This window comes from Vanrija albida, assembly GCF_041260175.1.
Source record: "Vanrija albida strain AlHP1 chromosome Unknown contig_5, whole genome shotgun sequence".
Taxonomy (NCBI): Eukaryota; Fungi; Basidiomycota; class Tremellomycetes; order Trichosporonales; family Trichosporonaceae; genus Vanrija; species Vanrija albida.
The window spans coordinates 243,037-268,575 of record NW_027191424.1 but is presented as its reverse complement, the minus strand read 5'-3'; the positions used below and the strand labels follow the sequence as shown (position 1 = coordinate 268,575).

The window sequence follows — 25,539 nt, the reverse complement described above, 5'->3', positions numbered from 1 at the left end:
ACCCTCGCCTCCCCCCTCCCCCCGCATTCGTCTGTCCACATTCCACCCCTTCCCTCGCTGTCGACACCACCAAGGCACCGATCCAACCTCACACGCATCTGCTGTTGTGGTGTTGACCCGCTCCGTCTAGCTAGGTGCGAGCGGCATCACCCAGCGCGCGCGTAGCACGCCGACGCTTCCGTTATCCCGAAGTGCTTGCCTGGGTGTGGACGTGACATCTCGTGCACACGCGTCCCAGTGTTGCTTGGAGTCAGATCTGGGTGCGAACCACTCCCCCACCCCCCACTCTCTTTCGTTTAATAGCGCACAGAGTAGCCAACTCTTGGGTTCGTCCCACACTGTACTCCTTCCTTTCCCCTCGACTCGTCACCGCCATAACCCTCTCACACCCCGTCACCGTGTTCCTCTCCCACTCTTCTCCCCACGCAATGTACCCAAACGCGGGCGGCGGCAACGATCCCCGCGTTAACGGCTACGCGTCGTACGGGTCTGCTCAGCAGCAGCAAGCCCAGCAACAGCAACAACAGCAGCAGCAGCAGCAGCAGCAGCAGCAGCAGCAGCCCCCATTACCACCGCTTCAGCATGCTGCTCCACCACAACAGGCACAATCAGCCTCACACTCAACACAGCCTCCCCCTCTCGTCTCGCATCTCGTCCCGCCTAGTGTTGGTAGCTCGTCGTTCGCCAGTAACGCCGGCTCGTCAACCACGACAGCCTGGTACCCGGCGCACGTCGGCGGCCGCAGCGACAACGACGTGTCGCGTCTGCCGAGTCTCGTAAGCCAGGTTCCTCCTTTGGAGGTTGGGAGTGCCAACAGTCACGTCGGTACGAGCGCCAGCGCGAGCGCAACCGGCAACAGCTATGGCATCACCTACCACCCGCCTCCCACAGCCGCCGCTCCGCCTCAGCTAGCTCCCCAACCCTATTCGGCTTCCCGTACTGGCATAATCACAGTGTACGATGTTGGGCCGCTTCAAGGCCCCGAGGGCACGACTATCCGCATTAACTGCGACCTCAACTTTCCGCCGGCGCCACAACTCGAGGCATCTGGTCAAGACAGCGGTAACCGAGTTCGCATCCTCTTTGGAAACCTGGCGATTGAGACCAAGGTCGAGCTTCCACCACCAGACTCGGCCGATCAGTCGTACCTTGTGACCGCGGCGGTGCCCTCTAGCAATGCCACCAGCATTCGCGGCAGCAACCTTTGGAGTGTCCCGATATTCCTCGAGGCCATTACAAAGCCGTATGGTCTTGCAGAGAGCCAAGGGCTGGGCGAGTTTCGTTACACTGCAGAAGGTACGTCACATGTGGAGTTGCTCTGACCTGTTTAGTGGACACAGGAGGATCGACGCCAAAGCGTGCGCGTCGACGACTCGACATGTCGGGGTCAACCAGCCCAAAGAAGATGGCGATGCGCCGCAGGCGCGAGGACGGTACGTGTCCGGCTGTTTCTGTGACCAAAAGTCTATTTCATCGCACTCCGGGTGGGCAGCGACGCCATTTTCTCACCCCTGGGTGGGTGGTGGGCGGATGCGGTGGTAGTGGGTGGCAGCAGTGGGCTGGCTTATTCTCGATCATAAAAGGCAGGAGGTCGGCCCACTAGATCAGCTCCCAGATCACGTACATCCCCTCTTGTTCATTCCTCTATTCTCTACCTTCAATCGCTCTCATCATTCGATTCCATGACTAAATCATTCGCAGAGTCTTCATACGCCACACCGACGGCGATTCCAGGAGGACCCACCGCCTCGTTTGTGTACGATTCGCCACCACCTACTCCCCAACCCGGCCTTGTACGCACAACACAGATGATGCCCTCGGGAGGCCAGCCGTCGCCGTATGTCGTGCGCACAAAGGCCCGTCTCGAGGTCCAGGGCGACCTGTTGACCATGAAGATGAACTGGTGAGCGACGGCGGCGACGGGCACGATGGCGGCGCTAACAGGTGCAGGTCCCCGGAGATGTGGGCCAACAGGCGGTGCCTGGTCCGCTTCAGTCGTCGCCAGGTCGGCGCCACGGTCCATGCCTCGTTCTCTGCCGTCGAGGAGAAGGACTGGACCCCAAACATGATTGTCATTTCCTGCCTCTATCACGACGCTCGGAACGAGTGCTACTTCACCTCTGTCGACGTCATCTATCTGCTCGAGTGCCTCATGACAACGAGGTACACGACCGAGGAGAAGAACCGTATCCGTCGAAACCTCGAGAGCTTCAAGCCCACCACCCTTCAGAAGAATGAAGGCCAGTGGCAGGACTTTTACGCTCACATCATGAACTACCCCAACCCCAAGCCACGCAACATTGACAAGGGCTTGAAGGTCTTTCCTTGGGCGCACCTTGAGCAGGCTCTCAAGAAGATTTTTGGCAACTACGTGAGTGGAACGGTCCCGGAGGCATCCAGCGTCGCCACTACGCCGCACCGCTGACTCTCTCCAGTCTGCCTACATCACGGCTCCCTTCACCGGTGTTCCAGGAACCATCGCCGCACCGCACATGGGCGAGGACCAGGGGCATGTCACGTACGCCCACAATGCGCTTGGCTCGTCGGATTCGCTCAGCTATGTTGAAGACCGGCGAAGCCTGACGGCTGGCCACCCGACCATGGCCCATCACGCGCACTCGCACGGCCCGTCTACCTCCATTTCGGGCAATAGCGACGAGCAAGGAGGGTACCACACTTCCCCGGCCTCGCCTGGATTCCACCGCCCCGAGCTGCTCACCTCGACGAGCGGGTACGGAGCACTCGACCCGGGATCTCAGGCCGAGGAGTTTGGCAACTATGTCAACATGTCGCCAGCCGTTACACCCTCGGGTGGCACTCCCTACCCCTCGGCTCCCCCAGGAGTCGCCACGCCGCACATGGGGGTTGCCTACGCGTCTGTTGGTGGCGACCAGCTGTCTCACCCCTCGGGCGTGGTCTACCCTGCCCCTCCTGGCTACGCCGAGTCGCCATCGCATCTGCCATACACGCACATGTCGAGCTCGCGCGGCGCCTCGTCTCAGGATCTTCGGGTGTCCTATGACACGCGCCAGCACCCGCCCAACCAGGACGTGTTTCCTCCGGCCTAGAAGCGCTATCCGGCGCCCCCTCGTCTAGTTTCCTGTTTCCTGCATACGCAGATGTACCCCCGGCCTGTTATCCCCGAGGCGGCTATCGCGCCCGCCTAGTCTCGTTACTTTACCACCTGTCCGCCGGTCTTCCGCCCTTATTCCGGTACCACTCGACGTCAACACACTCGGCATAGGAAGACCATTATTCACTCCAGCTCACGCCATCTGGCCGGCCCATTCTACTATGTATCGATTAGTCTATCGACTTGGCCTAACCTGTATGCCCATGTGTCCATGCATGTTCGTAGCTCGCTGTCTATTGGCCACGGGGCCCGGGGCCCGGGGGGGGGAGGTTTGTTGGGCGTAAAATGGCCAAAATTATTAGCCGTTAGTGCCGAGCCGCGGGCGGTGTGGGAAGGATGCGGCTGGGGGCACTGCGCTAGGTCGGGGCTGTGGCGAGGGGGTGAAGCACAGGCGGCAAGGTGAGGCGGCAGGACGAGGCGGCCGCGTCGGTACTGGTGCAGCAGCATTACGCCAACCCGCTGGCGCCTCGAGCCTTACGCACGGCGCCACGCGAGCACCTGGACTAGGCTGTGGGCGTGTGCAGTGCAGGACGGCGGCCGACCGAGGGGCAGAGCACGACGAGGGCGACTACGACGAGGCCTTGATTAATTGGTGGGCTGTCACGGGGCCACTGGAGCACATGGCCGCATGGCAGTGCGGGTCGCCGAACCGAACCGCACCTTGTCGAGTGGGACGGAACTCACAACAACGGCACGCCGGAATCATCTGGGACTCGACTCCTGTGCAGGGCTCGCGGAATGTGTCTAGCACAAGGTGGGCGGTGGGCGGTGGGCCACGGCGGCCGTAAGGATGATCACACTAGCGGCGCGCTCTGGGGCTACTGCGTGGCTTGAAATGGAAGGATGGAAACACGCAGGACGGGGATGTCTCAGACCACTCGCTACCTGTGGCCGCCGTATCGCGGGGATAGAGCGGCGTGCGGGAGCGGTATCGTGCGGTTGTGGACCGCGTGGGGGACGGGGCGAGGTACAGAATTGCATGTGGCCCAGTGTCAGGGGGGCGAGGCGGGTAGGCGACTCAGGTCAGCGGGAGGCTGCACGAATAGACCTGCCCATCAATGTCATTAACGAGAAAATAGCCCCTCGTTGTGCCAAACCAGCTCCAGCGCGAGCTCACATCAGCGGAGACGGCCAGTCAAGAGCGATTAGACGGCCAGTCAAGGCCATTGGGCGGCCAGTCAAGCGCGGGTGAGATCCAGCGCGGAGGCACCCCGCCCACCTGGGTGAGACAGGCTACGGCGACTGCTATCGGCGGGCGCGGGAGGATCGAATCCCGGCGGACGAGACGGCCGCTGCGCACTGGTGCGGCTGAGGTGACGGCAAGGGGACAGCTTGGCACTTGGCAGGGGATGGCGGCGGGGTGGGGACGGGGCGAGGTGCGTTGTCGCCGCGTGCTCTTGGACAAGTCGGCGGGGTACGTGCTGGCGCCTGCATCTGCTTGGACAACTCGGCGTGTTCGCCGCGCTCGCGCTCCCGACTGCTGTTTGTTCTTGTCCCGAGCGGGATGGTGCCGGCCTGTGTGTTGGCACCGAGCCGCAAGGCAATGGAGATTTGTGGCGGCGCGCTGGTGCCAAATCGCCACGTCTTGGCCAGCTGGCACCCCCGATGACGGGCGATCTGAGCGAAATCCAGCCACACTGTTGGGATATACAGCCCGACCATCTCGACGACTACTAGTACCTTTTGTGGAGTCGTATAAATCCCTACAGATTAAGAGTCAAATCTATCTGAACCCATGGGTTGCGCGTTCGAGCCCGTAGGGAGACTCGGATTATTGCGCAGTGCCTCACAGTTGCACACACATACACACACATAAGGGAGCTCAAAGACAGGGGAGCTCATCGTCAGATGCCTCAGACAGAGGGGAGTGTTGGGATATACAGCCCGACCATCTCGACGACTACTAGTACCTTTTGTGGAGTCGTATAAATCCCTACACACACTTGCACCTGTGAAGTTTCCCAGCAAAATACCGGCAAAAGCTGATCGCCGACTGCCACATGCATCCACAGGCAAAAAGCAAACACCCACGCACACCAAAAGATCAATCAGATCATCTATCGCGACTAGGTCTCGATCCTAGGATCTCCAGGTGATCACGTGATATGAGCCTGGCGCTTTTCCACTAAGCCATCGCGATTGGATAAATGATGATAAGTGACTTCCCGGGATCGAACCGGGGACCTACGGATCTTTGGACTGTTTAAAGTTGCAATCCGCCGCAATCTACCACTGTGCTAAAGCCACGGGATGGGTTTGAGTAGGCTCGCTCGTGTAAGAGCAGAGCAGGGATCCGGGTCCGTGCGGTGAGTGCGCCGTCAAGTGCCATTGTGCCGAGCATAGATGGCTCCTCTGCCTCTTCTATGCAACAGCAGCCCGTGCATATGCATCCCATCATTGCGGTGCATAGTCCATGCACGCCTCAGGCATGCTACGGCTAGGAAGTCGGTCGTGGCGCCACTTCAGCCTGATTACGGATGGACGTCCTTCATCGGCGATCACGCCAACGACAACCACGACCTCCAGCCTCCTTCAAGCCTAGCGCCTATCCCGTCTCGCTTAACTCCCATCCCTTGGGGCATGGGGCTGAGGGGAGTCGTCAGAAGGCACAAACAGCTTGACACTCCGGCGATACCCTCTCCCGGATGGCAGCGCTCGCGTGTCTGATGTACCTCGTCCCACAAATGGCGGGCAGTGGCTACATAATCGACGTGTTGGGCGTGAACTCTACATCCCCGTGTACTTAAAGTACCAGTGCGCCAGTAAGCTGCATCGGAGTCAGTCCAACTGGCGAGCGGTGCCGAACTTCTTCTTGTCACGCCGGATTGAGATGTCACATTGGTCGTGAGCGGCCGCTGTCGTCGCAGCATTCGCATTCACTTGCCTCTCTGTTCACCGAGCAACCGGGGTGAGGCTGAGCCATTGGCAGCGAGTGGCATCAGCGCATGATCCCACATGATGCACATGATCAACATGAGCGCGTCCTCGACAAATCGCCCATCGCCCATACAAACACCACGCGGATCGCGGAATCAAAATGTTTACAATCGATCGCCCACCTCCACCGCGACGATTCTCGTCGACGGACGACACCCATCGCGCCGCCGCGAGCGTCTCTCTCATTTCTCCTCCGACGCACCCTCCTCCGCGTCGTCTCTAGCCCTACCACACTCGCATCCTCCACCACAATGTCAGCCCAAGGCCCACCCCGCGGCTCGCACCGCCGCCCGACCGACCGCGGCGGCCACGCAAAGAAGCCGCGCCCCAACGCCCCGGCCGTCGCCCGCGCGAGCACGACGTCGACCCCCGCGCTCACGCCGGGCCAGATGACGCCCGCGCCGCAGCAGAGCACGATCGCGAGCGCGACCACGCAGACGCGCTTCTCCGAGTTTGCCGGCCTCAGCCCCGAGCTGCTCTCCAACATCCCCTTCGAGTTCTGTACCGAGGTGCAGGCCGCCACGCTGCCCACCATCATCAAGGGCACCGACGTGCTCGCCCAGGCCAAGACGGGCACGGGCAAGACGCTCGCGTTCCTCGTCCCCGCGCTCCAGCGCCTTGTGACGTCGCGCGCGCCGACCGGCGTGTCCATCCTCGTGCTCTCGCCCACGCGTGAGCTCGCCCAGCAGATTGCTGTCGCCGCCGAGAACCTGCTCGCGGGCCCCTTTGCCGGCCGCTTCGGCGTCCAGTGCGTCGTGGGCGGCACCAACGTCAACACAGACATCAAGAACCTCAAGACGCGCCGCGCCGATGTGCTCATCGCCACGCCCGGCCGCATGATCGACCTGCTCGAGAACAGCGACCTCAAGTCCAGGCTCGGCGGCCTGTCCACCCTTGTGCTCGACGAGGCTGACCGCCTCCTCGATGCTGGTTTCCGCCGCGAGCTCGTCAAGATCCTCGAGGCGCTCCCCGACCGTCGTTCGGTCCACAGGCAGACGCTCCTGTTCTCGGCTACCCTTCCCGCCGAGGTTCACTCGATCTCGTCGATTGCTCTGCTCCCCGACCACAGCTTCATCTCCACCCTTAAGGACGAGGATGTCAACGCACACAAGCACGTCGTGCAGGAGGCCCTTGTTGTTGACCCCAAGGACATTATTGCCGCGACTGTCGAGGTGCTTCGCCGCGAGGAGATGCTTGCGGGCGAGCGTGGCGGGTTCAAGGGTGAGTGCGCTCAGCCACTAGCTGAGCAGTGCCGCCGCTGCAGGTTCTTGCCGCTGACACCCCAGTCATGGTCTTCCTGCCCACGGCCCGTGCCGCCGGCCTCTACTACGACATCTTCTCGGCCCTGCCCACCGGCTGGCCTGTCTGGGAGATTCACAGCCGTCTCTCCCAGTCGAAGCGCACCAAGGCGACCGACGAGTTCCGTGCTGCCGACCGCGGTGTCCTCTTCTCCTCGGACGTCACTGCCCGTGGTATTGACGTCCAGGGCGTGACTGGTGTCGTCCAGGTCGGCCTTCCCTCCAGTGGGGAGCAGTGTGAGTTGGCTGGCTGAGCCATCCGCCTTGAGCCAATGCTGACGTCGCAGACGTCCACCGTCTCGGCCGTACCGCCCGTGCTGGTGCCCAAGGCCACGGTGTTCTCGTCCTCGCCGACTTTGAGACCTACTTCCTCCGTGACAAGACGATCAAGACGTTCACTCTGCACGAGTACCCGCCCATCGACCCTCCCGTTCTCTCCCACGCTCACGCGCTGGTTGACCAGGCACTGGCCTCGGTGTCGGAGGAGGCCAAGGGCCAAGCGTACCAGGCCTGGATGGGCTACTACAACTCCAATCTCCGCAACTTGGGGTGGAAGCAGACCGACCTGGTCGCCAACGCCAACGCATACGCGCGGGATGTCCTGAAGACGAGGGGCGGCCAGCCGCCTGGACTGCTCGCCAAGACTGTTGGCAAAATGGGCCTCAAGGGTGTGCCCGGTCTGCATATCGTCAAGCCGGATGCCCTTGCCGGCGGTGGCGGCGGCGGACGCGGAGGCCAGCAGCAGGGCCAGAGGCAGCAGCAGCAGCAGGCGCCCCCGCAGCAGCAGCAGCAGCCTCGTGGAGGTGGCGGCGGAGGACGTGGCGGCGGTGGAGGCCGAGGACGCGGTGGCCGTGGCGGGCGCGGTCGTGGCGGCGGCCACGTCCCCGGCGCGTAAGCTTGTCCGCGAGGGACCAAACCTGCCCCGGTGGCAGCAGCCCCGGCGGCACGTAAAAGAGGCACCGGCCTCAATGATAGACCTACATACACTATAGACTGTCAATGAACGCTGTACTTGGGCGTGGGGGTGCACAACTGGTCTATTTCTCTTTCTAGCTCTACGATCTAAGCGACAATCGCAGGGGCGAGGGCGGCGTGCGGAGCGGGCTCGACCGGCGCCGGCGCGCCCTCGAGGTCGACGACAATGCTGGGGACCAGCCGGTTGGACAGGAGCGTGTCGGCGTTGACCATGTCGCTCTGGTCTGCGCGGCGTGCGGCCGCCTCGGGGGTCGCCTCGACCCCCTCGCGGAGATGCCGCCGCACGATGCGCTCGCGCGCCACGTCCCGCGGCGTGTCGACCCAGATCGTCTCGTCGTACCGCGCCGCAGCGGCCGACCAGGGCGCAAGGTCGAGGTGGGCGTGCAGACCCTCGATGATGCTGTGGTCGTGAGCGTGTCTTCCCCGGGCCCGACTCACACCACCTGGTGCGCGGGCAGGACGACCCCGCCATCCGCCACCGGGTCCTTGTCGGCATGCGAGAACGTCGGGAAGGGCAGCGGTCTCGGCTCGTCCAGCGCGCCCACGAAGGCCGCGTACGCCGCGCCGTCGAACGTGAAGTGCGCGCCGCGCCGCGCGAAGAGGTGCACTGGGTTCTGTCGTCAGCTTGCTCGCTGCCCCACCCACCTCCATGGCGCGCAGCTGCGCCTGCGAGTAGTGCCACCCGTCGATGCCGACGCATGTTGCGAGCTCGCGGCCGGCGAGCGCGTTGACGCGCGCCGCGAGCGGGTAGGCGAGCGTGCTCTTCCCCGAGCCGGGGATGCCGCTCACCGCTGGGCGTTAGTGGGAACGGGGTGCAGCCTTACCGACTACGATGCGGCGCGGGGCGGCGCTGAGGGGGTTAGTTCGGCCAGCGCTTCGGCCAGCGCCGCGACTCACCGCTCGGCGGCGCGCACGAGGCGCTGGGCAATGGTCTCGACGTCGGACATGGTGCTTGGGGAGAAGCGGGTGCATGCTCTGGCTATATCAGCACACCGGAGCTTGCATGCTGTCTCTGGCCTGTCGGCAGTCTCTGGGCCGACAAGAGCATGTGGTGTGGGGAGAGGGTGGGGTCGTTGTTGACGAGCGGAGTTGAGCCTCCGCCCGTCTCGCGGCGCGAGCAACTCTACTCGAGCGGATGTTGGCCTCCGTCCACTTGACTTCTCCACATCCATCGCCCAACCTCCACACCCCCGCTCACAATGCAACCTGCTGGTGCGGCAGCGACCAGCAGCAGCAGCAGTGATGCAGCCCCCGCCGCAGCATTGCCCGCCGGCGCTTCTTCGGCGCCTACACCTGCTCCTGCGGGGCCAGGGCCAGCGACGGCCCCCGCGTCGACAAAGCCAAAGGTCAAGGCCGACTCGGAGGCCAGCGGCAGCAGCAGTAGCAACAACAATGCCTCGGGCGACGGTGCGCCGGGCGACGACGCGGCGCCGGTACTCACCAAAATATCGGTAAGCGTGTGATTGCTGCGGCGGCGACGCTCGCCGCCGCCATGCCCCCTCGCCCCCCGCTCACACCCCAGTGCATCGAGTGCCGCCGACTGAAGCGCAAGGTGAGCCAGCCCCCGCGCCCCGCTGACCCCAGTGCGACCGCATCCACCCGTGCGAGCAGTGCCGGCGCTACGGCAAGACGTGTGTGTTCCCCGAGGCCGAGGTCCCACGGCGCGGCAAGAAGTAGGTGTGCGGCCGGAATGCCGCTGACAAACAGGTACATCGCTGAGGTGGAAGACCGCGTCGAGAGGCTGGAGCGCCTGCTCGCCGAGCACGCGCCGCACGCGCTCGAGGCGAGCCCGAGCCTCGACGACGAGCTGCGCCGCCGCATCCCGCACCACCACCACCATCACCACCCTCACCCGCACCCGCATCCGCACCCGTCGCCGCGGGTGCCCATCTCGCCGACGCTGGTCCCGAACGGCATCTTTGCGCACCCCGGCAACCCGGCGGGCGACAGGCGGCACAGCACGGCGAGCAGCACGCTCCCGACGCCGCCGACGGGCCCGCCCTCGGGCGGCATGCTCCCCCCGCCGAGCGTGAGCCCGACGTCGTCCCTCTTCTTTGAGCCGCACGGCGGGGGCACGCACGCGCCGCCGGCCCCGCCGCCGCCGCACCACCTGTCCCCGGCGAGCAGGGTCAACCCCCAGGCGTCGTTTGAGACGGTTGCGTCCACGGCTGATGCGTACGAGCGCCAGCCGCGGAATGCGCTTGGGTACGAGTGGGACGAGCGCAAGCGCGGGACGACGCACGAGAACGACGGGACGGCGAGCCTGAGTGTCGACCCCGACGGCGAGGGATACCTCGGCTTCGCGTCGGGCTCGACGCTGCTGAGTATACTGCAGATTGTCGCTGGCGGCATCTCGCTCAGCCATATTCCGCCCAGCGCCGAGCCGGCCCCGCCAGAAAACTGGAAGCCGACCCACGCAGAGATGAGCAGGTACATCGACGCGTACTTTGAGCACTACCACACGCAGTACCCGATCATCCATGAGAGCACGTTCCGCGCGCAGTATGCCGAGGTCATCCCGCGCCCGCCGCGCGCGCAGTGGCTCGTGCTGGTTCATGTGGTTATTGGCCTCGGCGCGATTTGCTCCTCGGCGCCAATGTACATTGTCGACTACTTCCTCGAGCGCTCGATAGCGGTTATTACGGTCGACCACTTGGAGACGGGCAGCTTGACGCTCGTCCAGGCGTTCACGCTGCTGAGTAATCTTGCTCAGAAGCGCAACAAGAGCAACGCCGGGAGCGTGTACCTCGGCATCGCCGTGCGCATGGCCATCGGACTGGGTCTGCACCGCGAGCTGCCGCTGTGGAACATCAAGCCGTTTGAGCGTGAGGTGCGGAGACGGGTGTGGTGGGTTGTCTTCATCTTTGATGCGGGCGCGAGTGTGACCTTTGGCCGGCCTATTGTGAGTGCAAGGGGGAGTCGCCAGCTGACGGACCAGCTCCTGCCATACGGCTCGGCGGATGTCAAGATGATCCACAATGTGCAGGACCGCGATTTTACGCCGTCGGCGCCGGCTGTCCCTCCCGCGTCGTCGGACACGACAATCTACACGTCGCTCATCTACCAGGCGTCATTTCATCTCTGCGCGAACCGCATCTATGAGCGCGTCATCTCGACACCGCCGCCGTCGGGCGAGGAGGTCCTCGAGCTCGACCACGACATCCGGCAGTGGCACGCGACGATCCCAAAGTGGTTCGCCTCGCCAGTCACCCACGACGACCACTTCCGCGAGACGCCGTGGCTGCACTTTTCCGCGCACAAGCTGTTCTGGCGATACTGCAACCTGCGCATCATCCTCCACCGCCGCGCGTTCCTCGAGCGCGCGCTGCAACGCCTGCCGCTGAGTGCGATCCACACGGGGCAGGAGGAGCTCGAGCACACGCTTTCGAGCTACTGCCTCCAGAGTGCAATGGACACGATCTACGACATCCACGACTTTTTCAAGGGCCGAAAGTTGAATACACTCGAGAAGTGGTATGGGCTGTGAGTGCGGCCTTGGGTGGCTGGAGCAATTGCTGACCTGCCAGCCACTTCCTCTTCCAGTCGTCGTTTGTCCCGCTCATTGCACTGTGGACCGACGTCGCGTCGCCAGACCGTGCGGCGTGGCAGGAGGCCGTGCGGCAGACGCGCGAGACGCTCATGCTGCGCGGCGTGCAGACCGACCCGCTCGCCGAGCGCTGCCTGCGGATTATCGACCTGCTCACGCCTCCAGTGCAGCCGGACAACGTGCCGACGGATGTCAACGCGCTGCTGGATTTGTTCACGGCCAACCCGCAGTGGCAGGATGCGGGGGATGTTGCGCACCAGCTGTGAGTGGGGGAGTTGGTTGGTGGAGTCACCGCTGACGTTTCAGGTTGCCGTATGCCGACCTGGCGACGCTCATGACGCTCTGGCCGTCGTCGCAGCCATGACCCGGAGCACTGATTTGACTGCGTATCTTGTACTAGTAGCATGCATGTAAATGGGTACTGGGTGGGTGGAGTGGGCCGTTGTTGGTGGAGGCGGGGCCACCTGAGTCATGACGTTTACTTCAGCAATCTCATAGCCGGTGGGCCGCAACGCACCTCGATCGCGCGTCACAACTCGATCCTGCATCCAACGCTCCATCGCTCACCATCGCCCGCACAGCATGTCCTCCAAGCCGTCCTCCAAGCCGATCCTGCACTACCTGCACCCCTCACGCGGCGAGCGCATCGTCTGGCTCCTCGAGGTGAGCGCGGCCCCTACCCCCCACCCGCTGACAGCAGGAACTGGGCGTCGACTACGACCTGGCGGTGCACCTGCGCGCGCGGACGGGCTGGGCCGAGCAGTCACTCAAGGGCGTCTCGGCGCTCGGCAAGAGCCCGGCGCTCGAGGTCGACGGGCGCCTGCTCACCGAGAGCGGCTTCATCACGCACTACCTGATCGGGCGGTACACCTCGCCGAATGTGGAGCGCACCCCGTCCGACGACAGCGTCTTCTGGTCCCACTTTGCCGAGGGCACCCTCCTCCTGTGGCTGCAGCCTGCGTTCGTGCTCAGCGGCGGCGCGCGCGCCCTCGCCAAGAAGGACGAGACCAGGGCCGGCGCCGCGGCCCTCGCCGGCTGGTTTACGGGCGAGGCCGGCCGCACCGTCGCTCCGGCGCTGCAGCAGGTCGAGGAGTTTTTGGCCGCGCACGAGTGGTTCTCTGGCACCGACAGGCCGGGGCAGGGCGATGTGAGTGGCCTAGCGGGGGCGACAGGCTAACGCCCAGTTCATGATGGGCTACACGCTCGACTCGCTCGTAGACGGCAGCCGCAAGGGCCAGCTGCCCGTCGGGCCGGCGACGACGGCGTACGTCGCCAAGATGAAGGCGAGGCCCGCGTACGTCCGCGGCATGGCGCGCGCGCGCGCAGCGGCGGACGAGGTGGCCAAGGCGCGCAAGGCGAAGCTGTAGGGGATGTGAACAAGTGGCCAAGTCAAGTGGCCAATGGCTCAAGTCTTGCACCGATGACGGCGGGTTGGGGCTACGTGAAGTGGCCGTGTGAGGACGGCGACGGCGGCGGCGCGCCTACTAACCCCGCCGATGCAGAACAGGCCCGCCCGCTATGCTCGCCCCGCTGGATGGATACCCGCCGACACGGGGTCCATCGCAAACAGCACGGCGTCGGGCCCGCCGCCCGCACCAGCTCGTAGCGTGGCGGGCGTGGCGGCCGCGGGCGGGGCCCTTGCCGACGAGCAGGATGAGGGGCCACGGGACCGGACACGGCCCCGGGGGGAGGTGCTGGGGCCGGACGCCGCAGCGAGCCTCGGTCAGCGGTGTTCTTGCTGGGAGTCCGATGCCCGCGGGGGAGTATTGCTAGAGCAAGTTGAACGCGGCAGTCGGATACGGCACTCACGAGCGGACGGCGGCCCGCTCGCTAGGCGTGGTGCAGGCGCGGGGTGCGCGGGGGGCTCGTAGCGGGCGTGAAGCCGCCGGGGGAGGGGTGTGATGAATGTGGTGCATGTGCATGTAGAGGGGCAGTGCCGAAGACCAAGGAGGGCGCTCGTCGCACTGTTGCGTTTGCTCTTCCCTCGTTCTCGTTGCGTTTACTCCGTCGCGTCCACCGTACTCCCAGCGCCAGACCTCGTCATCGAAGCACAGTCGACTCGAGCAGCGGGGTGTACGTGGGCATGGTAAGCGCCCCGGGGGGTGGGTGGTCGCGGTCGTCGCGGTCGTCGCCGTCATCACGGCCAGGCATGTGGCGTGGCGAGCTGGCGCAGGGCGACGCGCTGTCCGCGCCGTTCCCCGCATCCTCGCACACCTAGCGAGCGACTGCGGCCGCAGCCGCAGCGGTAACTGCTCGCCCGGGACCTCCCACAGCAAGTACAGCCAAGTGCAGCCAAGTGCGGGCCCGCCGCCTGGAGAACGGATGAACGGCGTCGGAACGACCCCATCCGACACCCCGGCCTCGCAACCCTCCGCGCCCAACCATCCGCGCCCAACCATCCGCGTCCAAACCATCCGAAACGCAGCCCCGTGCCAACATGCATACCGGCAGCAGCAGGGCCACGCGCCGCGATCGCGGCTCGGTGCACGCTCTCGGAAGCACGGTGCGGGGGCCAGGGGCGGGGCTCGGAGGCGCGCCGAGAAATGTCCTGCGGGGATTCTGGCCAGCGTATAAAGCTGCGTGCGTCGTGTCGCCATGTCGCGTCTTCGCCCATCGTGAGTCGCGCCCTTGTGATCTGGTTATTGTCAGCGCCGGGCGAACTGAGGTGGCGACGCCCGCCCTCGTTCTCGCTCCCGCTCACCCCCACGCCGCGCCACGGGGCTCATTGACGCTGACCGCTCACTGGGAGGCGCTCTTGCTCACGGCCCGACCCCGCCTCGTCGTTCGTTGGCGGCCATCGCCTTCGCTGCGAGCTTTGAGCTGGCCCACCCGCCAGTGGTAGTACGGGGCTGTTCTAAGTCATTCGCAACCACGATCAGTGCGAAAGGAGGAAGAGACATCGCGATCGGCCGGCGCACCCCCGCCTCCTTGCCCTGGCGGGGCTCGCTGGGGCCGGGCTGCGGACCGTCGGAGGGACCCACCCGCGTCGACGATCTCGCTCGTCGGGGACCCAGTTGGCGCGGCTCCAGGCCGCGCCCCCCCTACGCGTCCAGTCCGAATGTCGCCTTCGGAATCAAGAGCTCACCGGAGCACAGCACGCCGTCGCCCTCGCCCACTCCGAGCGGGCTGAGCGGGGTGGCTGCTCCGCTGGGTGACCGCTCCGCTCACCACCTGCTGTTCCGCTCAAGCACCCCGGGAAACGCCTCCGCGCAGCAGCATGTGCGACGCCAGCTGACTCGGAGCTGACTCGGCCCGAGTCATGTCCGAGCAGCGTCTCGCAGCGCCTCGCAGCGCCTCGCAGTTGTTCGCGAGCCCACTGTGGGGAAGTGAGCGGCCAGCCCACATACCTCGGCTCCCCACCGCCCACCTCGGCACACGCTCGCCAAATGTTAGTGGAGCGGGGCAGTGTGCTCCACAGACGTTTCTCACTGGCGCTTTTCTATTCCAGACGGCCACGGCGACGACGACAGATCGTACCTCGAGCGTCGTGCGCGACCGATCTGCAACGTGTTTTGGGGACGTGGGGCTCGCGATCGATCGACCACTCGGCTCGCTGGGGCACGCAATCCACCACTTTTATCGGCAGACGCGACACCCGAGCGCGCAAGCTCGCGCAAACTCGCGCACTCGCGCTCGACGTCACTGTCAAGACCCAGGTGTCAGCGGCAATGGCCAGGGTCGTGGTCACTCGCCGGCGGGCCAGACGGGGGCGTTGGCAACCCGTGTCAACTCACGCGGGTATTGTCAATGTGGATGTGGGGGAGGGGGGACAGTTGCCGCGGCTGCCGCTGCCGCTGCTGCGCTGCACGGCGCTGCTGCTGCCGCAGGCCCCGCGTTCCACCATTCGTCGTCTCCTCCGCGCTGTTTGGTATACCCAACCTCGCTCGCCCGCTCGCCTCGGCGCCTCGGGTCAAGTCGATAAGATGTGCGCCCAATTGCCAAGGACAGTTGCATCCGATTTAGGACCCACGAGCATGTCTCCGCCTCGAGGTAGGCACAAGGATCCAAAACCTTACGGCATTGCCATGTTATTGCCAACTCTACACAATAACCAATGCGTGCGAGGTGGCAGCAGCGCTCCTGCTCGTCCTCGCTTACTTACCGGCGGGCTGGACGGCTGCCGGCGGCATCCCTCGTGACCCTGTGGCACCCTAGGCTAGAGGCCAACTCGGAGCAACTTCACACGACCACCCGCTCTACAGCCCCGGCCGGCGGGCGGGGCTTGTAGACGAGCCAAGGACGCAGCGCGGAGCACTCATTCCGCATTTAGATCTGCACCACTTGGCCCCAGTCCAGGGTCAAACATCCCCTTCTGGGGCCTGTTGGTCGATTCTGCTTTGCACCGGGGCGCAACTGCCCCGCTGGGGGCTGAGTTGGGCAGCCGCAGCCCCTGCAGCGTGGTATGGCTGACCAAATGCGACGGCGTGGGCAGCTCCCTCTCTCGCCTGCTCGCCTGCTCGCCGCGGCGCCTCGCGCCCCCCTCGCTTAGAAAGCAGACCCACCTGCCGCCGGTTGCGATGTGACTCGTGGCCATTGCCGCCGGACTGGGGACAGGGACTGCCTGGGACCATTTGCCGCACCAGTGCTCCGGTCGCGGGCTAGAAGCAGCCGGGGGACGAGGGGCAGCCGGGGGACAGTTGGCGACCCGCAGGCGACCCGCAACTGCCCCCCGGGCTCCCGTCGACGCGAGGTGTATAAAGCCTGGCGTGTGTCGCCTGTCATCTCCCCCATCCCCACCTTTCATCCACCACCATGGCCGACGAAAAGGAGTTCAAGCACACCGACGCGCAGCTCGAGTACCAGCACCACGATGGCGCGTACCGCAAGCAGAACAACATTGTTGAGAACCCCCTGCTGGTGAGTGTGGGCGTCGCAGCCCGGCGAGCGTCGCGCGTCGCCCATGTCGTCGTCAACGTGCCGCCGCTGACACGCCCAGCGCTACACCGACGAGCAGGTGATCCAGGGCGCCGAGCTCTTCACCAAGGACAAGGGCCTCGACGAGTACCGCGAGCTGTTTGCCAACGCCGCGCTCGTGGCACGCGACCCCGATGGGTTCAACCACATCCCGTCGCTGAGCGAGGAGGAGCGCTCGGCGCTCCAGTACGAGGTCGACCACAAGTGGTCGCAGCCCAAGATGCTCTACTTTGCCATGCTGCTGTGCGCCATCGGTGCCGCCACGCAGGGCTGGGACCAGACGGGTTCCAACGGCGCCAACCTGTCATTCCCCGCAGAGTTCAAGATCAACACGCCCCACGACGAGCCCGGAGGCGTCCGCGACGAGTGGCTCCTCGGCCTCATCAACTCGGCGCCCTACCTCTCCGGCGGCCTGATCGGCGTGTGGCTTTCCGACCCGCTCAACGCGTGGTTCGGCCGCCGCGGTGAAATCTTCATCACGGCCATCTGTCTCGTCGCGACCCCCATCGCGGCCGCCTTCACCAAGAACTGGGGCTCGATGCTCGCCGTCCGCCTCGTCATGGGCCTCGGCCTCGGAGCCAAGGCTGCAACCGTCCCCGTCTACTCGGCCGAGATGGCGCCGGCGCGCATCCGCGGCGCGCTCACAATGGGCTGGCAGCTCTGGGTCTGCTTTGGCATCTTCCTCGGCTTCGCGGCCAACTGCGTCGTCATGGACACTGGCAAGATTGCGTGGCGTCTCCAGATCGGCTCGGCCTTCATCCCCGCGCTCCCGCTCGCCCTCTTCATCTTCATGATCCCAGAGTCGCCCCGCTGGCTCATGAAGAAGAACCGCTACCCCGAGGCGTTTGCGTCGTACCTCAAGATCCGCTCGGCCCCCATCATCGCCGCGCGCGACCTCTACTACTCGCACGTGCTGTACGAGGAGGAGAAGGCGCTGGCCGAGGGCTCGACCTACATCTCGCGCCTGCTCGACTGCTTCCGCATCCCGCGCATCCGCCGCGCCACGCTCGCCGCCGGCACCGTCATGCTTGCGCAGCAGATGTGCGGCATCAACATTATTGCCTTTTACTCGTCGACCGTGTTCGTCGAGTCGGGACTCTCGGCCCGCCAGGCGCTGTACGCGTCGCTCGGGTTCGGCGCGCTCAACTTTGCGTTCGCCATCCCCGCTGTCTTCACCATCGACACGTTTGGCCGCCGCGCGCTGCTCCTCGCCACCTTCCCCGGCATGTGCATCTCGGTCCTGATCACGGGCCTCATGTTCCTCCTCCCTCAGTACAGCACGGCCCCGGCCGCCGACGGCACGGGCGGCGTGTACAACACGACGCGCCTCGCCCTCATCGCCCTCTTCATCTACATCTTCACCATCTTCTACTCGGTCGGCGAGGGCCCCGTGTGCTTCCTGTACGGCGCCGAGGTCTTCCCCACCATCCAGCGCGAGCAGGGCATGGCCTTTAGCGTCATGATCAACCTCTTCTTCGCCGCGGTCCTCGGCATGACCTTCCCGCCCATGCTGCGCGCGCTGAGCCCCGTCGGCGCCTTCGGCTTCTACGCCGGGCTCAACCTGCTTGCGTTCATCATGATCTTCCTCTGGGTGCCCGAGACCAAGGCGCTCACGCTCGAGGAGCTCGACCAGGTCTTCTCGGTGCCCACAAAGTCGTACATCAACTACCAGATCCAGCACACGCTCTTCCGCAGGAACATTCCCCCTCCGCGTCCCGTCGACCACTAGGGGGCTGGGCTGGGGTAGCAGGTAGCAAGTAGTAGTAGCAAGCAGTGTAATGCAGTCTGTGTGTGTCGTCCTCGCCACTCGCCACTGGCGAACCAAACATGCGTCACCGCTCCAGTTCCTCGTCAACGCCGTCGTCATAGTCGACGGCGAAACACACTAACGGCACTAACACGCACCAGTGCCTCGGCGACAGTCGGCACCAGTCCGCGCAGTGCACCGCCGCGGCGGTATGCGTGTCGGCGCTGCCGTGCGGCGCGGGGTGCGGCGTGTGGGGTTGGGCGTGCTGCGAGCGGGTGTGCGACCATACGGTCACATGGTCGCCTCGCCTCGCCGAGCGGAGCCGATAGTCCGCTCAGGCGCTCGGCCTGCTCTGCCCCGCGCCGCGCGGGTCTCGGCGCATGGTAGCCGCGGGGCAACCCCGCGACGCCGGCAAGGGCATTACCGGGTGCGTTGCGTGCATTCGTATGGGGCATATGGGGCCTATCGTCGCGCGCGGGGTGAGGCCGACAAGCGTGGCGGTCGTGCTCGGTCGGCGCCACACTGCATCATTCTGGATGTATGTACACATTACGCAAAGCCACTTCTACCCCCTATCCCTCGCCTCCACCTCGGTCAGCACCGCGTCCAGCGCGTCGAGAAACACGCGCGCGTGCGCCGGGGTGAGCGTGAGCGGCGGCTTGATCTTGAGCACGTTGCGCCGCTCGCTCGTCGCCTGCATGATCACGCCGTAGTCGAGCAGGCGCTCGCACACCCAGTCCGTCTCCTCGACCGCCGGGCGCTTGGTCGCGCGGTCGCGCACGAGCTCGACGCCCTGGTAAAGCCCGATTCCGTGGACCTTGCCGATGAGCTTGTGCCTGCGCGCCAGGTCGGCAAAGCCCGCCGCGAGCTCGTCGCCCACGGCCGCGGCGTTGGCCTGTAGCCCCTCGTCGCGCATCACGTCGAGGACGGCCAGCCCGGCGACCGCCGACGCCGTCGCCCCGCCGGCCGAGCTGAAGAACATGCCCTCGCGCACGAGGCTGTCGGCGATCGCCTGCGTAGTGTACACCGCCCCGAGGGGGTACCCGTTTCCCAGGGCCTTGGCCACCGCGATAATGTCGGGCACGACGCCCTGCTGCTCCACGCCCCAGGTGTAGTGGCCGAGCCGGCCGAGCCCGACCTGCACCTCGTCCGAGATGCACAGGCCCCCCCGCGCGCGCACGGCGTCGTACACGCCGGCGAGGTAGCCGTCGGGGAGGAGGACGCCGCCGCCGTTTCCGAACACCGGCTCGGCGAGGAAGGCGCCGACGGGCGTGCCCTGCGCGTCGAGCTCGTCGAGGAGCGCGACGGCGTCGGCGACGTACTTTGCGCCCGGGTTGCGGCTGTCCGTGTCCCTGTGCGCGCCGCGGTACGTGTTTGGCGCGTCGGCGACGTGGACCCACGCCGGCCGGCTCGCGGCGGCATACGGGTTGTCGTAGGCGCTCGTGCTCACCGCGTCGGTGAAGCCCGTCCAGCCGTGGTACGCCTCGCGGAGGGCGACGACGTCGTTCCGGCCGGTATGCGCGCGCGCGAGCTTGAGCGCGAGGTCGACGGCCTCGGAGCCAGAGTTTACGAGCATGACCACCGACAGGCTCGGGTCGGGCGCGAGCGCGCGCAGCGCCTCGACGTAGTCGGCGAGCGAAGAGTACAGGAAGCGCGAGTTGGTGTTGAGGGTCAGCAGCTGCTGGTTGATGCGCTCGGCCATGGTGGGGTGCCCGTGCCCTATGCCAGCGACGTTGTTCACCATGTCGAGGTAGCACCGGCCGGTCGTGTCGATGAGCAGCTCGCGCCACCCGCGCTCCATGTCGGGCGGGAGCTCGTAGTAGCGCTCTGCGGCGCCGGCGACTGCGGCGTTGCGGCGCTCCCGCTCGGCCGCGACGTCGGGCAGCCAGTCGGCCGGCGGCGCCGAGACGAGCGGCGCGGGGTCGTCCGTCAGCCCCCGCCAGGCGGGGAGCGCGTCGGCGTCGGTGAAGAGCGGGGGTGGGGGTGCACCGGCGCGGCTCCACTGGATCTTGAGCGAGCCGGACGCGCTGCCCAGCGGCGCGCCGGCCGCGACGGGGCCCGCCGGAGCCGAGACGTCGCCGAAGAGGCGGAGCGTCCCGGCCTCGTCGGAGACCAGCGCGAAGCCGTCGGCCTGCGCCTCGACGCTCCCCGCGAACGGGGCGCGCAGCCTCACCTCGTCGCCGAGGACGAGCTGGGTAAACAGTGCGGCGTTGACGGGCCGCGCGCGCCCCGGCCCAATGGTGCGCGTGAGCCGGTGCTCGCCGTACGCGAAGCGCGCGTTTGCGACGCCGGCCGCGAGGCGCGCCTCGGCCGCCTCGCCCTGCAGCCAGACTCCGGCCGCGAGGAGCGGGCTCGCCGTGTCGAGGCGCAGCGCGGTGCTCGGCGCGTCGAGCAGCGCCCCCACGCTCGGCGGGGGCGGCGCTGCGCGGCCCAGCGCGGCCCGGATGCCTGCCTCCGCGAGGCGGGGGTCCAGCGCGGCGGCAATCTCGAACAGCTCCCACTCGGCCTGCATCCGCTCCTTGGCGTACTGATTCCCCGGCTCAAGCGCGACCTGGTGCGCGCCGCTCGCAACGAGGACGGCGCCGCGGAGGATCACGAGGTGCCAGAGCGCGGCGATCTCGGCGTCGGTGAGCGCTGCCTCCCGGTCAAACGCCACGATGGCCGGCAGCGCGTCCCACGCCCGGTCCTTGCCCTGGTGGTGGAGCACGGCGCTGACCGTCACTGCGATCTCGGCGACCCGCCACCCGAGGCACAGGTCGCCCCAGTCGATGATCGCCGCGGGGCGGACGCGGCCGAGCGCATCCCGCGCGCCGACGACGTTGTCGTCTGTAATGTCGCCGTGGATCGGCTGTATCGGGAGGTTGGGAGACAGCGCCTGCACCGCGTCCCACGCGGCCCGCGCCGCCTCGAGCACCTTCGCCCGGCGCGCCTCGCCCACGTCCCCGACGTACGCTTCCACCACGGGCAGCGCGTTGCGCAGGTCCCACTGCAGGCTGCGGTCCAGCCCCTCGGCCGGGAGGGTGGCGAGGACGGCTGCGGCGCGGCCGGCGAGCGCGCCGAGCTCGGCGATGACAGCGGGGGAGAGCACGCCGTCCTTGGCCATCGAGCTCCCCTCGACAAAGGTGAGGAGGCGGGCGCGGGCGGGCTTGCCCCCGACCTGCACCGTCTCGATCGTGTTGCCTGCCGGGGACGCGACGGGGGCGGGCACGGCGAGCCCCGCCGCCGAAAGACGCAGGAGCGCGTCGTTCTGCAGTGCGATCTCTTGCGTCGGGTACGCGTCGTTGTCGAATTTCAGCAGGTAGCGCTGCACGTTGTGGTCGCGCCTCGCTGGGGTGAGGAGGAAGTTGCGGTCCTGGTTCGAGCCGAGCTCGTGCACGCCGCCGGCGATGCCGAACGCGTCGCGCGCGACGCGGATCGCGTCGTCGGCGCTGATGGCCGGGCGCACGAGCGCCTCGGCGTGCGGGTCGAAGCTGCTGCCCATTGTGTTGCGTTGCGTTTGCGTTGGGGGGTGCAACTCGTGTCGTCATTTATCTAGGCGCCGCCGCCCGCCGCCGCCGCCACGGAGGAACCAGATACGACGGATCAGGCATAATTATCCACCTGCGGCGAGATTACTCCACACCACCCGACCGGCCGGCCGTGTATCGTCTAGTCGCGCTGTAGCCAGCGGCTAGGTGCAGTGGAGCATGCCGAGAGTGGGTGGGCATGCCGTGCCGACGGTGGAGGGAGGTCGGGGGGGGGGGGGGGAGGGGGATGTCAGTCCTGGCCGTGGCCCTCGCCAGGTGCTGCGGTCGTCGGGCTCGATTCAGCGCGCTCCATTCTAGGGCGAGGAATGAGGATCTCGAGGCAGCTCGATTGGGCCGGCGGGTGGGTGGAGCAGGCTGACACGGGGCGGGTGGAGGTGGATGTCGGATCGGAGCTGGTGTGGCTCGTCGCGCTCGTCATGATACAATGGACGGAGACAGCGTGGTCTGTCACGGCTGGAGGCTAGGCAGCAACTGGGCATGCAGCGACCGCGACCCCCCTCTGCAGCAGCACGTGCATGCAGCGCAGCTCACAGCGCTCACGGCGTCGCCAACAGTGGCGCCACGCGCACCTTCCTCGTCGCCTTCCTCCTGCCTCCTTTGCGCCAGCTCGGTCCATCAAGTGCGCAACACAAAAAGTGTTACACACTGGACGAGTTAGGAATCGAACCAAAGACCTTGTCAAGTAGGTAGTAGTACCACAGTACCCGTGCTAATGACACGCTCTACCAACTGAGCTACACGCCCGTGGGTGTTTAGGCAATTTTGCACATTTATTTGACCCCGCGGCGGTTCCCTGGAACGCTTGTCGCACCCTCGCTTCCTGCACCCTCCCAGTCCTGCACATGCCGACGTGCTGGGCCGTGGCGATCTCTGACGACAGGAATGTGCGCGGCGAGTGCGAGTGCGAGTGGCGAGCCAGTCCGTGCGAGGATCGCCAGAGGCACGCTCGCAGCCGAGCGGTATGCGTCGTGGTCTCCTCGCTGTCACTGTCTCACCCCCCGTCGCCGGCGTCCCAACCCCAACCCAACCCCCGCGGCTCCAGTACCCGCTCCAGCAGCGGCCAGTGATTCCCGCTGTCGCTCGCTCCCGCCCCGCCCGTCTCCCAGGACCTGCTTGAGGCACTAGGCACCGAGTGCGATTCGGAGGGTGTGCGAGCGAGCAGGCCAGCGACGTGCGTCATGCATGGTGGTACGTGCGTCCGGCGATCTCTCGCACTCGGTCCAAGGGGCCTCTGCCTCTGGCTCTGGCTCCCTCTCAACCCTCCCTCCATCCCCTCTCGTCCTCGCCCCCCCCCCCCCCCCCCCCCCCCCCCCCCCCCCCTCGCTGCCAGATCTCACCCGCTCGGCTCTCTGCTGGCGAGCTACGCACCCGAGTAGACGACGGCCGTCTCCGTCTCCGGCTGCCTGCCTGCCTGCCGCATGCTTGGCGACGAGTTCATTATCCCCCGGTGCTGTCGTGCAGCCGCTGGCCGATGCTGGGCCGAGTGACGTAAATGCTTGTGCCTCGCCCCTCTGTTCCGCTCCCCCGCTCCCCCGCCCGCCCGCAGCGTCGTCGTCGCGCCGTCGTCCTCGCTCGTCCCCGCTGCAGATCATGGCGTCAGCAGGGTCGCCTCGCCCGTCGTTGTTGCTTTGGCATAAGCCTAGGTCGTCGTTGGATCTGTGCGAGTCGAGTGGAGCTCGTGTCGTGCCAGTGCCACGCCACGCCACGCATAGCCTAGGCTCGGCTGCGGCCTGCGCGTGGAATGTGCCCGTCGAGGCCAGTCGGGCGGGTGGGCATGCATCCGTGCCGGCCAGCCGGCTGTTGCGTCGTCAGTCTCACCCGAGAACAGCAAAGCACAGAGCCACACACGGCCTCTGCCACTGAATGCACGGCGCCGCCGCGTCGCCCCCTGTCACCCACCACCCGTGCGTGCCGTCCACCTTCCATGTCGAGGTGTTGCCCACGCCGCTGCTACTCTCCTCTTCCTGGCCTCGCTCGTTCCAAGGGACGTGCCTGGTAAAACCTTTTTTTTTTTTCCTCGTTGCCTCCTTGCTCGGTCGACCCCAAAGCCCATCTCGCTCGCTCGGCTCCTCGGAGGTGCGTGTTGCTGCTGCGCCGCCGCTCCCTGGCGCCCGTTCTGCACATCAAAGTCGGAACAGGAGGCGGCGGTGGCGGCGGCGGCGTTGGCGGTGGCTGCTGGCTGGCGTTTGCGGGCTGGGCTGGGCTGGGCGTGAGCGACGGGCAGGCGGGGTGTGCTGTGGTGTTGGTGCTTGGTCGCTCAGGTTTAGAGAGACAAAGGCACGCGCGCCGACTTGCCGTTGCTGCTGCCTGGTCGCTCGTCGTGGCCCTTTTGTGACTATAGTCCTTGGGTGGGATGCCCGCTCGTAGCTCGTAGCTCGTCCGGCTCGCACTTTTCTCCAGACCCTAAGGCCTCTCAGCCCAGGCAGGCAGGCAGCCCAGGTAGCCCTCAGCCCACAGCCCGTGCCAGCCCTGTCTCCTGTCTCCTGTCCTTGCCTTGCTTGCCTTTTGGCCATGGAATGAATGACATGCCGCCGCCGCGGCGTGGATACACAGAGTCACTCACTCCTTACCCCCCAGGGTCATGCATGGTTGCTCGTTGCTGGATGGATGGATGGATGGATGCACCCGGCCCTGGCTGGGTGAAATGTCAAAGTCGGAGCTGGGCGGCGAGCACTGGACAACGGGCGGGGCGGGCGGCGGGCGGCGCGGATGGATCGTCCTCTGTCGTTCGGCAACCATCACTACTACTACTCACTACTACTCATCTCTCTCCTCGTACAACATCCTCGTCGTCGACACATCGACACCTCTATTGCACCTTCCTCGCCCTTCTCCCACCCAATCCTCCCCCTCCCTCTTCTCACCACCTCCCTCCCCCGCCAGTCCCACACGCACTCCCTCTCCCTCTCCCACCGGCAATCAGATTCCATCCACGCACACCCCACAGACGACGCTCCGTCCTAATCAAGCCGCCCCCGTTGCCAAACGCCGACGACCAAGACCCAACGACACTTGGCCGAGTTGATCATCCACAAGGATCGACAAATTCTTGGAGCAGCAGCAGCGAGGAAAGCACAAAGCAAACCACCGACCGACGCCGACATCCCGACGACGGACACGGACACAACAAGCAGCCAAAACTAAACGAGAATCCATCTCCGTCAAAGTCCGCTCCCCGCCGCCGCCGCCGACGACGACGCCGCCTGCCCGTCCGCCGATCTCTGACCGCACACGACGTGAGACACGGGTCGCCGCGCATCCCTTGTCGTGTTGGACCTCGACACGCCGCCGCCGCCGCTGTAAGGAAAAGGAAGAGAGATCCGCCGAGCGCGCCGCCAATTCAAAGGCGACCCAAAAGGCCAGGAACCGCCAGCCCAGCCAGGACAGCCCAGCTGCGAGTGACCATCACACCACTCACCGGCCAGAAGGCTGCGAGCGACTCGGCACTACGCACCTACTCG

The 25,539-nt window shown here is 66.0% G+C and overlaps 7 protein-coding genes and 3 non-coding genes across 10 annotated transcripts; 5 read left to right on the top strand and 5 right to left on the bottom strand.

Annotated features, from left to right (window-relative positions):
• Window positions 1-428: 428 nt before the first annotated feature.
• Window positions 429-3,068, top strand: Q8F55_006218 (uncharacterized protein; the record flags this gene model as incomplete). Its single annotated transcript, XM_069354682.1, has 5 exons — window positions 429-1,296; window positions 1,332-1,433; window positions 1,702-1,903; window positions 1,951-2,371; window positions 2,436-3,068. 5 exons carry the CDS (start codon window positions 429-431, stop codon window positions 3,066-3,068), a joined length of 2,226 nt encoding a protein of 741 aa, XP_069206753.1.
• A 2,123-nt stretch (window positions 3,069-5,191) lies between these two features.
• On the bottom strand, window positions 5,192-5,273 carry Q8F55_006217. Its single transcript has one exon. It is a non-coding gene; the product is annotated as a tRNA-Met (tRNA).
• Window positions 5,274-5,289: 16 nt separating this feature from the next.
• On the bottom strand, window positions 5,290-5,380 carry Q8F55_006216. Its single transcript has one exon. It is a non-coding gene; the product is annotated as a tRNA-Cys (tRNA).
• A 941-nt stretch (window positions 5,381-6,321) lies between these two features.
• Q8F55_006215 (uncharacterized protein) lies at window positions 6,322-8,263 on the top strand (the record flags this gene model as incomplete). Its single annotated transcript, XM_069354681.1, has 3 exons — window positions 6,322-7,291; window positions 7,357-7,605; window positions 7,656-8,263. 3 exons carry the CDS (start codon window positions 6,322-6,324, stop codon window positions 8,261-8,263), a joined length of 1,827 nt encoding a protein of 608 aa, XP_069206752.1.
• Window positions 8,264-8,430: 167 nt separating this feature from the next.
• Window positions 8,431-9,290, bottom strand: Q8F55_006214 (uncharacterized protein; the record flags this gene model as incomplete). Its single annotated transcript, XM_069354680.1, has 5 exons — window positions 8,431-8,743; window positions 8,782-8,957; window positions 8,989-9,134; window positions 9,168-9,193; window positions 9,241-9,290. 5 exons carry the CDS (start codon window positions 9,288-9,290, stop codon window positions 8,431-8,433), a joined length of 711 nt encoding a protein of 236 aa, XP_069206751.1.
• Window positions 9,291-9,542: 252 nt separating this feature from the next.
• On the top strand, window positions 9,543-12,254 carry Q8F55_006213 (uncharacterized protein; the record flags this gene model as incomplete). Its single annotated transcript, XM_069354679.1, has 7 exons — window positions 9,543-9,555; window positions 9,655-9,794; window positions 9,928-10,016; window positions 10,051-11,245; window positions 11,282-11,826; window positions 11,871-12,152; window positions 12,197-12,254. The coding sequence occupies 7 exons, from the start codon at window positions 9,543-9,545 to the stop codon at window positions 12,252-12,254; spliced, it is 2,322 nt and encodes a 773-aa protein (XP_069206750.1).
• Window positions 12,255-12,472: 218 nt separating this feature from the next.
• Window positions 12,473-13,257, top strand: GTT1 (bifunctional glutathione transferase/peroxidase; the record flags this gene model as incomplete). Its single annotated transcript, XM_069354678.1, has 3 exons — window positions 12,473-12,553; window positions 12,591-13,037; window positions 13,075-13,257. The coding sequence occupies 3 exons, from the start codon at window positions 12,473-12,475 to the stop codon at window positions 13,255-13,257; spliced, it is 711 nt and encodes a 236-aa protein (XP_069206749.1).
• Window positions 13,258-16,642: 3,385 nt separating this feature from the next.
• Q8F55_006211 (uncharacterized protein) lies at window positions 16,643-18,533 on the top strand (the record flags this gene model as incomplete). Its single annotated transcript, XM_069354677.1, has 2 exons — window positions 16,643-16,747; window positions 16,827-18,533. The coding sequence occupies 2 exons, from the start codon at window positions 16,643-16,645 to the stop codon at window positions 18,531-18,533; spliced, it is 1,812 nt and encodes a 603-aa protein (XP_069206748.1).
• A 583-nt stretch (window positions 18,534-19,116) lies between these two features.
• Window positions 19,117-22,032, bottom strand: Q8F55_006210 (uncharacterized protein; the record flags this gene model as incomplete). The annotated part of the gene is made up of 1 exon (XM_069354676.1): window positions 19,117-22,032. One exon carries the CDS (start codon window positions 22,030-22,032, stop codon window positions 19,117-19,119), a length of 2,916 nt encoding a protein of 971 aa, XP_069206747.1.
• A 692-nt stretch (window positions 22,033-22,724) lies between these two features.
• On the bottom strand, window positions 22,725-22,822 carry Q8F55_006209. Its single transcript has one exon. It is a non-coding gene; the product is annotated as a tRNA-Ala (tRNA).
• Window positions 22,823-25,539: the final 2,717 nt, after the last annotated feature.